This window comes from Galendromus occidentalis, unplaced genomic scaffold, assembly GCF_000255335.2.
Source record: "Galendromus occidentalis unplaced genomic scaffold, Mocc_1.1 scf7180000077517, whole genome shotgun sequence".
Classification (NCBI taxonomy): Eukaryota; Metazoa; Arthropoda; class Arachnida; order Mesostigmata; family Phytoseiidae; genus Galendromus; species Galendromus occidentalis.
The window spans coordinates 766,892-777,083 of NW_003805505.1; the positions used below are offsets into that span (position 1 = coordinate 766,892).

Here is a 10,192-nt window from a genome sequence, read left to right on the forward strand (position 1 = left end):
GCTCTCTGATAGGTTGAGTCCGATGCTCTTCTTCGATCGACTCCATGTCCATCCCACATCATCATAATTTCGGAAAAGAGAAAGTGAAGGATAGCAACGCACGCGCGGTTTCACGATCGAAAAATGTCGGCTCTGATCATTCAACAATCCAGATACTAACGCTCAATTACTCGACTTAAGCGACTTAACTGTGTCCTCTCTCTTCTCTCGGACGCATTACTTAATCAGACCTATACGGCTTTCCGTTAATCTCGACTCATAATCTATCCCACAACCGGCAATTATTCACAAGCAACCTTCATTTCACCTCCCGATGTCTTCTTGAGATATTTTCTCGAAGAACGGGTCGTCGCGCCACCGGAGCTATCTGTAATTCTATGAGAGATATGAGTTCTTTGTGCAGGTGTCGAACTCATACACGATATGCTCCGAGAGAGAGCTGCGGACGCATCCATTTTTGCAGCGTTTGTCGGCTAGTCTCGTCGGAGCAATCCGCCTTATTGGGAAGTCATCGCCGATGACATGGGTCATGATCCCGCCTCGCAATCTGAATCGTTTGTTCGACATATCCGATCCAAATTAAAAAAATAGGAGAGCCGTATCCACGATGTGTTCGAGTAAACTATAATTTATTGAGGAATGAATGATCATCCCCGCGCGTCCAAAAAATCAAGCCCACGGAGTCTCGTTCCTCCAACTCTGAGATTGATGGGTTTGATAGGTTGATTGAATTGATCAATGATGGGATTGATGAAGAGCTCCTCGGATTGCTGCAAAATGAACAGGAGCCGCCATCGGCCACCCCGCCGGCAAATGTGTCCGCTGAAAGTCGACTTTCCACTGAAAGTCGAAGTTCCCGTTTCGGGAATGAACGACATCAAGAATTTCGATTTCACCGAAAACCAAGTCGATTACCAGAATCCGCACTGTCATTATATTGAACTGAGGGAATCTCCTTTGGTTCCTTCACCATTGATTCCTGTCAGCGTGGCTTCGGAGAGGAGCGGCCGCCGCTGTGGCGCACTGATCCCTGATTCCAATCGGTGCGGCTGTCAGAGAACAGCCGCGGCAGCGAACGCAGCGCGCAACACGACGAGCGCGGCTACAGGTCGAATAGATCCGCCTTAGAGCCTATATCTTTCCGCCTGCATAGAACTTGTGGCACGGTTGAGAGCAATGTTCTTGCTGTGCAGCATTCAAGTTTGGAATCCATGACGAATTTCGTCTACAGGCAAACACTGAGCGCTCCACATCGTGGGGGGAGATGTGGAACTTCTTTGGACTGAACCGCAGAAACAGAGATTGAGGTTTCGGAAAACTGCATAACTCCACAACAGAAGGGCTCGACCTTATGCCACCACTCAAAGGCGCTACACACTCGAAGACCCGTCAGTCATTGACCCGGCCTACCACGGAGCCAATGCAGCAGACCGTGAACGCCAAGCGCCACATGATCAATTTTGAATTTCTACTCCTCTTCGAGCGCTTCCGGTGCTCTCAATGGGGGAGCTTTTGTGTGAAATGGGGGTGCGCAGAGAGTCACGTACATGGATGCCGAGCTTAGTTCGTAGGTTTCCAACCTTGAGACAGTTTTTCCGAGTCTTTTGACGCCGATTCCTGTTCGACAAAAAACAGTCACTTCCGTTACACGAGATTTTCACCAATAGCCCCTCTAACGAGCGCAATGACGTAGTTCTACGTCAAAATCTCGCTGCTTCCGATTCGGGACACGCCCCCGTGAGCACCGCTGTCCGATACGAGCAGTCGGAATCGGATTTTTAAAAATGTCATGTTTTTTGAACCAGTCAGAATGTATTCCGATTCCTCTGAAGCCTCGTGAGCAGAGGACCCACCCTTCCTTATGAGCGCCTTCCCCTGGTAGGAGCTCAGCTGCGTAAGCTTCGAGGCGACAGAGCCACACATTCTCAGACCTCTGCACTCGAGACTTCGGGTTTCTCGGAAGTTCCACCGCGAGAGGAATTCAAGTATATCACCGAGAGATATCTGTGAAGGGATGATGGAGGTCCGCATATGGTAGAGTGGACACCCGATTGCGCAAAACTTGCCGAGCTGAGTGTTCACTCCCCATGACCATTCCTACGAATCGGTGTTTGGGGTCGGACCGCGCTTCAAACCGAGGGTTTCTCGATTCGATTTCGAGGGGCGCTCAGCAGAAGATTCTACCTGCTCAGCCCACATGTCGAGTTCCCAGATGGCCCGTGCAGCTCGCGGTGCCGTCTTTCCCCGGAGCTTTGCTCCTCCCACTCGAATCATACGGTCTCTTGCACTTCGTGAAATTCGGTGCATCCTCTTGGGGTGGTGGACATGATCTTCTTGACAGACACGTCCCGATATCATTGAAGGCAAGCGATATTGATTCATTGAATGAGTTTGACAATTTTCTTGTACATTCCAAGAAGAATTTTGAGACCTGGGTCGAAGCTCCGCGGAGCTGGCCCGACATGACGTAGATAGCACGTCTGCATGTCCACGAGGAAGTTCATTATATCGAACTCCGTAACTTCGACCTCGCTGACATTCAAGGCGGCGGCAATATATGATGGATCGAGGAGTCTCACGAGTCTAACACCGCAATCCATTAGCTTCTCTGTCTCCTTCATGCTCAGTTGATAGCGGCTGCGTCCGGTCGTGTGTCTGTCGATGAAGGAACGAACTTCCAGTTATTCTGAAGGAGCGAATGATCCCTGCGGGAACAACCTCTTGAAGTTTTAGCGCGATACGGAACGACATCATGGTGGAATCGACTCACTCGCTGACGGTGAGCATCGTGCAGGCCTTGTACGTGAAACAGGCGCCCGGGATCACTAAGTCGACGATCCGTACGGTATCGCGGATCTCTCTTATATGCTCCACGAGAACCTTTACGCACTTCGTGGCAAATTTACGAGCAAGGGAGGCGTAGAACCTCCTCTCTTCTGGAGTCGTCCTGTAGTTTTCGTCGTAAGTGCACAGATCGAACTTGGTAGCTGCCGAAGTAGCCAATAACGGAAGCATGATCGATAAGAGGCATGTTGCTGCTTTCCTGAGCATGTTGCTTGGTACCTCCGACGGAATCGAGCTCTGCGGAACTCATCGGGACGGCAGCTGGTGCGTTTATCTAGCCTGAGTAAACCCGATTCTTTCGCCTTCCAAACACAACAGTGGAAGATGCGCGGACGGCCTCCCTTGAATAAACTGTGACAGTTGCTCGGTACGTTCCTCCGGGTTGTTGCAATGGGAGCGATCAGTCTTCGGAGGGTCTTTGCCTTCGGGATACAACGACACGTGGCCGCTCCGGCTGTAGGAGTCCCAATGCAAGGGACACGATAGTCGATCCTATCGCCAGCCTCACGGACCTCGAAGCTTCAGTATCGTTGGCAGATAACGTTCCTTCCGATGGAAATAATCATGCTGCTCATGATTCCTTTCGAAGCACTTGTATCCCTTGTGGAATTTCGATTACGCTCTCTGCCTCTATCTAATTCGGGAGCGCTCCGGGAATGTGGTTCATTGCTGATCGAACTAGGATCCATCCCGATTGTTTCAAGGCCTCGCGGATGAGGGACCTCCCCTTTCACTTGAACTCAGAGTGAGGCGAGAAACTCGAGACCCTTTACAAGCGTAGCGAGGTGATATCGTGCTTGGGTCTGATCTCGAGAACTTTAATTCATCTCTACACGTACCTTCAGAACTCACGCGATTTTTCACTCGGTCGCCGCTGGCGATAATGGCGCCTGAGAGAGTAGCGCTCGCTGTGTTCCGCACCCACCTAGCTAGGCCATGCCACTGGGACGGCGAGCTCTAATCTGTAAGTGCCTCATCTGATGAGCACTGAACATACGACTGTTCGGACTTCTCGAAAAAGTTCATCTCGAATGTTCGCTTTCGATGATTGTCCGCACAGGCTGGTGTAAAATCGGATCGCGCTCCAAACCGATACGTTTCCAACGTGATTCGAAGGGAAATTCCACCGAAGATGCCTCCTCAATTCGTATGTCGAGATCCGGGATACCCCAACCATGTCGCTCGTATGGCACTGATTTCCCAGAACCTCACTCTTCCCCCCCGGCATCATACTATTCATCGCGCCCAGAGAGTTTTGCGAGCCTCATACCGCAGTCCAGGAGTCTGTCTGTCCCCTCTACGCTCATTTGATTGTGGCTTCACCCGGTTGAGTGGCTGGCCATGAAACGGGGGAGCGAACTCTCAATCCAGACAATGTCTCGATCTATTCCAGTGACCAGATCTCAGCGCGGAGCGAAGAGTCGGTAGAATCGACTTACTTCCTCACGGTGGACCTCGTGCGAGGAGCAGGCGGTCAGCGAGAAATCGAAGAACCTTTTCTTGAGATCCCTCTAATGCGACCCAGCTAGACGCCAGCGCACTCCACGGTGCAATTGTTGTTGTTGTTGTTGTTGTATATATATCTCCTTTATTTGAAATTAAAGGGGGGGGGGATTCGAAACGGAGCATAGAATATAATTATTGGCACCTAATATTTGGCAGATCACGTTTGATAGCATGTAGTTGGATAATAGGGAACGGTCCTTTTTCATGCATCAGACGGGCCATTCTCCAGGCGAACAGACCATTGATTCGTTCAGTCTTTGCGATGAATTTCGGATTAATAGAACAGCCACCCCGCAATTTGCTCGAATGTCAAAGAAGTCATCCAGGAGATCAGCGCGATACAATTGAGAGAGCATTTTGACATCGGCGGAAGCGAGGGTATCGACCAGGGGGGGAAGATTGATTACCGGCCCAGTGATTCGACATCGGCGACGTAGGCGGTACAAGAAACGGTTCTGTACTCCGTTTATGAGTGCCCTGAGATGGACCTGGGACGGGTTCCATAAGGGTGAGCAGTACAAGAATTTGGGAATTACAAGGGATCGAAACAAACGTAAGTAGAGGTCGGGTTTTCTGGAGATGAGGCAGCGGAAAATAGTGTTAACTAGTATTTGAGCTGATTTGACAAGACTCCCGATGTGCTCTTTGAAGTCCAGGTTTGGACGAACGATAACACCCAGATCCAGTGCTGTGCGCCATCTGATTTTTCGCGGCGGCGGCGACAGGCAAAAAAGAGGCGGCGGCGGCGGGCGCCGCGGTCGTTTTTCAGCGGAGTTGAGACTCACGGCGCGCCGCGGTTCTCTCTTACCCGAAGCGAGCTCCAGTGGGGGAAATTAGGTCCCAAGGAGTGAGCCAGGGCACCAAAGAGGGATTAAGCTTCGGGATGGCGAAAGTAGGAATCGAAGAGCGAGCTCAAGTTAGGTTCATTTATTCTTAAGTCACTTATTTTGCAAGAACTCTCGATTATCGTGTATGAAAAGACAAGACGGCAGGCTCGTCATTCCTATTTCGTCTCTTGATGTGCGGCGAGGAGTCGACAGAAAAACATATGAATCGTCTCGATTCTCGGATGATATAAGGTGTCGTCTACGATTCGTATCATCGAGCGAGCGCATCGAGCTCGGCCCAGTTTCTCTTTCTTTGACTTTGATGAACACTTCCTTCTGTATTCCCTCGATTCACTCCGAAAGTCTTCCGAAATCTTTCAAAAGGGCTCTTGACGATTTACCATGGGGATCATGACGGCGCGCCGTTCCGCCGCAGGACGCCGTGCTCAGAGCTCGGCGGCGGCGGCGGAGCCCAGAGCTCGGCGGCGGCGATCGCCGGCGATCTCGGGGCGCGGCGCACAGCTCTGCCCAGATCCCTGGTTGAAGCGGTGCAGGTAAGGGCCTCGCCGTTGAGTGTATAAGTCCAGGGATGGCCAGATTGGAGCACAACCTGTAACAAGCTAATTTTGAGACCAACGATGCACGCCAGATCACGTCAGAGACTGCTCTTTGCAGCCAGCATTTATTGGAGATGGTGGTTGGAACGCGCTCCCCCTGGGCGCGCCATTATTTAAATCTGTTACATCCTTTCTCTTTTATAATTGACATTATTGTAATTCGAACAATTATTGTCCTTTTATCGATTGATCTGATTTCTTATTCGTTCAGATCTTCGCAGTACTGGTCGTTGAGCTGGTTGTATCCTTTCGGCTGTCGTCCTCTGCGGTGGTGGTATGGTGACGTGATCTGTTCGAACATGGACTTGTGTTCGTCTGGCTGTGGAGCCGCTCGCACTCTCTTGGACGATGTATGATCTCGGCACCGAAAGGACTTCCACTACCCGCCCTGGGTACCATTGTTTGTCCTTCTGGCTCAAGATCCTCACTCCATCGTTTACTTTGAAGGACGGTCTCGCGCGCGCTGTCCGATCATGATAGAACTTTTGTTTGTCCCTTTCTTTCTTTAGCTCTTCCTGAACTATCTTAGGGTCTTTTACTTGTGGATCTAGCAAGCTTTCATGACAGGGAAGCGTTGTACGCGGTTGTCGTGACATGAGTCGTTGAGCAGGAGAGCCCAATGCCTCGGTCCGGGGAGTCGCTCTGATTTCCAGCAGTGTGTTGTAGAACTGAGGCGTCCCGAACTTGACTTTCATCAGAATCTTCTTCACTTCCTGGACTCCTCTCTCGGCCATCCCATTGGATTTCGCGTACATCGGGCTGCTTGTCGTGTGCTTGATGTCATACTCCTTGAATAGCGCCTTGACTTCGTGGCTTGCGTAATTTGTGCCGTTGTCGGATCGAAACTCTCTCGGATAACCATGTCTTTGGAATACTTCCCAAAGCGCCTTGATTGTCTGTTTCGCACTCAGGTCGCTCAACTGGGTTACCTCGAGAAAGAAACTGTAATGATCCACGATCACCTGGTAGTATTTTCCCTCATGGAAGAGCACATCGGCGCTCACTATCTCCCATGGACGCCGCGGTATCTCACCCTGAATAAGGGGTTCCTTTTGCACTTGTCTATGATGTTGTTGGCATAGATGACACGTTTTGACTTTCCTTTCTATGTCGGCGTTGATTGCTGGCCAGTAAACTGCAGGACGAGCTTTCAATTTCATTTTCTCTATTCCACTGTGACCAGAATGCAATTGTGACAACACCTCTGCTCGCTTGGACTGAGGTACTACGATCCTGTTCGATCGCAGCACCAGACCGTCCTGGCAATGGATCTCTTCTCTGTATGGCCAGTATTGCTGAGCCGGGATCGGTACTAGCTTTTTATCCGATGGCCACCCTCGTTCATATAGATTTTTTAGGGCTGTCAGCGACGCGTCTGCTCGCGTGGCCTCCTCGTAATCCCGATGTCTTTCTTGAGAGATTGCTAGGCTTGCCACCCATTTGACGTGAATATTCGGTTCGACTTGCTCTTTCGGATGGAGTCTTGATAGAAAGTCTGCGACTGGAATTTCTTTCCCGGGCCTGTATGTTACTTTGAGTCCATACCTCTGGAGATTTAACCAGTGCCCCTGTAAGTTGCATGGGACGTTATCGAATGCTTTTTTGAATATGTTCTCAAGGGGTTTATGATCCGTTTCCACGGTTATATCTGGATGACCTCCAAGGTAGTAGCGATACTTTGCACAGCCGTTGACAATGGCGATCATTTCTTTCTCAATTTGCGGTATCTTTTTCTGCGCTTGAGTCAGGGCTTTACTGGAATACGCAACCGGCTTCCCTTCCTGGAAGAGGCATGCACCTACCGCGTACTCCGACGAGTCCACCGATAAAACCACCGGCAGACCCGGATCGAAGTATCGCAGCACTGGTGCTGACACCAAACACCTCTTCAGGCCCTCGAACGCTTCTTGGTGTTGCTGAGTCCATTCAAAGACCACATCATCCTTCACAAGTTGTCTCAGCATTCGCGTTTTTTCCGAGAGACCTTCTACGAATTGGCCGACAAAGTTGACCATTCCCAAGAATCTCTGTATCTCTTTTTTGCTTTGTGGCGCCTCAACTTCCTCTATGATTCGTATGCGTTCAGGATCAATGTGGAAACCTTGCCTAGTTAGGATGTGTCCCAAATACTTCACTGAAGTTTGGGAGAAGTGGCATTTCCCGGGATTTAACACCATGCCAACTCGACTGCATCTTTCGAGAACTTGCTTCACTCGCTCGTCGTGTTCTTCCTTCGTGTTGCCCCACACGATCAGGTCATCAATGTAGGGCACCACCCCAGGCATGTCTCCGAAAAGGTCATCCGTTGCTCTCTGAAACTCATCAGTAGCCGTCAAGATTCCAAATGGGAGTTTCATAAACCTGAATCGTCCCCAGGGCGTTGTGAAGGTGCATAAGTAGGATGAAGCAGTGTCCAGCTTCAGTTGCCAGAATGATTCATTTGCGTCAAGAGTCGTGAAGTATGCAGCTTTGTTGAGTTTGCATTGTATTTGCTCGAATCGTTTTATGGGGTGAGGTCCCCTCCTCAGTGCCCTGTTGAGATGTTGTGGATCGAGGCAAAGCCTGATCTTTCCGTTCGCCTTAGGAACCACGACGATGTTACTCACAAATAGTGTCGGTACGCTGACCTTAGCGATGACACCCTTTTGCAACATTCGACGTAGCTCCTGTTTGACAGAGTCTTCGTACGCAACCGGGATTCTTCGACACGGACTGATGTGTCCCTCACAGTTTTCTTTGAGTCGCAGTTGCACTTCTACTCCCTTGATCTCTCCAACGCCTTGAAAAACCTTTGGAAACCTTTTTATCCACTGGTCGCTCCCCGGATTCTCACTCATTCCTCGAATTCTCTTTATCAAACCGATCGTCTCAGCCGCATCACCACTGATCGTTGGCGCAAGTCCTTCCTTGACTACGTAGAACCTCTCGTAGCACTTTCGTTTCCGGTACGCCAATGGCATTGTGATTGTCTCTCCCGTCGCATGCTCGTCTCCGAAATATGAGATCAATTTCGTTGTTGTTTTCATTCGTTTGACGTTGTGGTTGCTTTGTATGAGCTGCTCTACCAGACAATTTGGCAGAACGCTACACTCAGCTCCTGTGTCAATCACTACCATCACCTTCTCATTTCCGATTTTGACGATTTCTTTCCACTTCGATGTGCTTGCCTTAATTTGGCGCACCGCACACTTCTCGTCCACCATTTTCATTACCGCGTTGATAGCGAACATCTCGGAGCCTTGCTCATCGTATCCATCCTCTACGTCACTGTCTTTACCATCTTCTTGTATCATGAATACCTTCTTTCTTCGATCTTGAGTTCTGAGGTAACATTCTTTTTTGAAATGACCTGGTTTGCCACAAAGGAAACACAGTCTTTCACTTCGGTGGGTTGACGTTTGTTTTTGTCCATAGGCGCGGCCATGTTTGTTATTCCAGCCACCATTCATGCCGGTTGGTCTACGCTGCGGCTGGAAACCAGCAACTGTGCTCTGCTCACTTTCGGCTTTAGAGATCACTGTTTGGCTCCTTTTGCTGCTTTCATGTGACTGACATTTCTCAATGATTCTGTTTAGAGATGCGTCCTTCAATAGCAACTCTCGTTGTAGCTCCTTGTCTTTTAGACCGATGATTAGTTGACTCCGTATCAATCTGTCAATTATTGACACTCCATCCGATACGTCCATGAATCTGCATGCTGTTGCCGCTTGGCGCACACGTCCGAGATACATGTCAAACGATTCACCCTCACGCTGTATGAGACTCCCCCCCCAGAATTTGAAATCCAGGAGCGTTTTCGTCGATTTCTTGGTGCACCTTTTGTCGATTTCCTCCTTGATGTCATTGGCCGACATCGCTGAAACGTCCACACCGAGTCCCTTCAACCACCTTCTTGCTGGTACACCCAAACATGACAGAAATGTTGCCTTGAAGATGGCTTCCCCTTGTTCCTGAAGCCGTGTCACCGTTGTATAGATCTGGAAGTCACTTTTGAAGTCTTTCCAGTTTTCATTTACGTCGGCTGAGTCTACGTCAAGTTGCGGTGGGGGCGTCACGTTCACAATTGTCGTCGATGGCACCAACTGTACCGGATTTGGCAGAATGCCTTGCATTGGGTTTTGCATCATGACTTGTGCTTGTGCCGACGCCTGAGCTTGAGTCTCCGCATGAGTCTGCGCCTGAGCTTGAGCCTGGGTCTGCATCGGGGTTGCCATCGTCGTCACGTTCAGTCGAGCTGGCGTCAAAATTCTTCGATTGGATCCACTTCTTGACACCATGTAACAAGCTAATTTTGAGACCAACGATGCACGCCAGATCACGTCAGAGACTGCTCTTTGCAGCCAGCATTTATTGGAGATGGTGGTTGGAACGCGCTCCCCCTGGGCGCGCCATTATTTA

General features: G+C 50.0%; 1 protein-coding gene across 1 annotated transcript; it reads right to left on the reverse strand.

The window, feature by feature from the left end:
- Positions 1-5,993: 5,993 nt before the first annotated feature.
- LOC108864798 (uncharacterized protein K02A2.6-like) lies at positions 5,994-10,008 on the reverse strand. Its single transcript, XM_018641025.1, has 2 exons — positions 6,235-10,008; positions 5,994-6,113 (listed from the first exon to the last, which is right to left on the reverse strand). The coding sequence occupies exons 1-2, from the start codon at positions 10,006-10,008 to the stop codon at positions 5,994-5,996; spliced, it is 3,894 nt and encodes a 1,297-aa protein (XP_018496541.1).
- Positions 10,009-10,192: the final 184 nt, after the last annotated feature.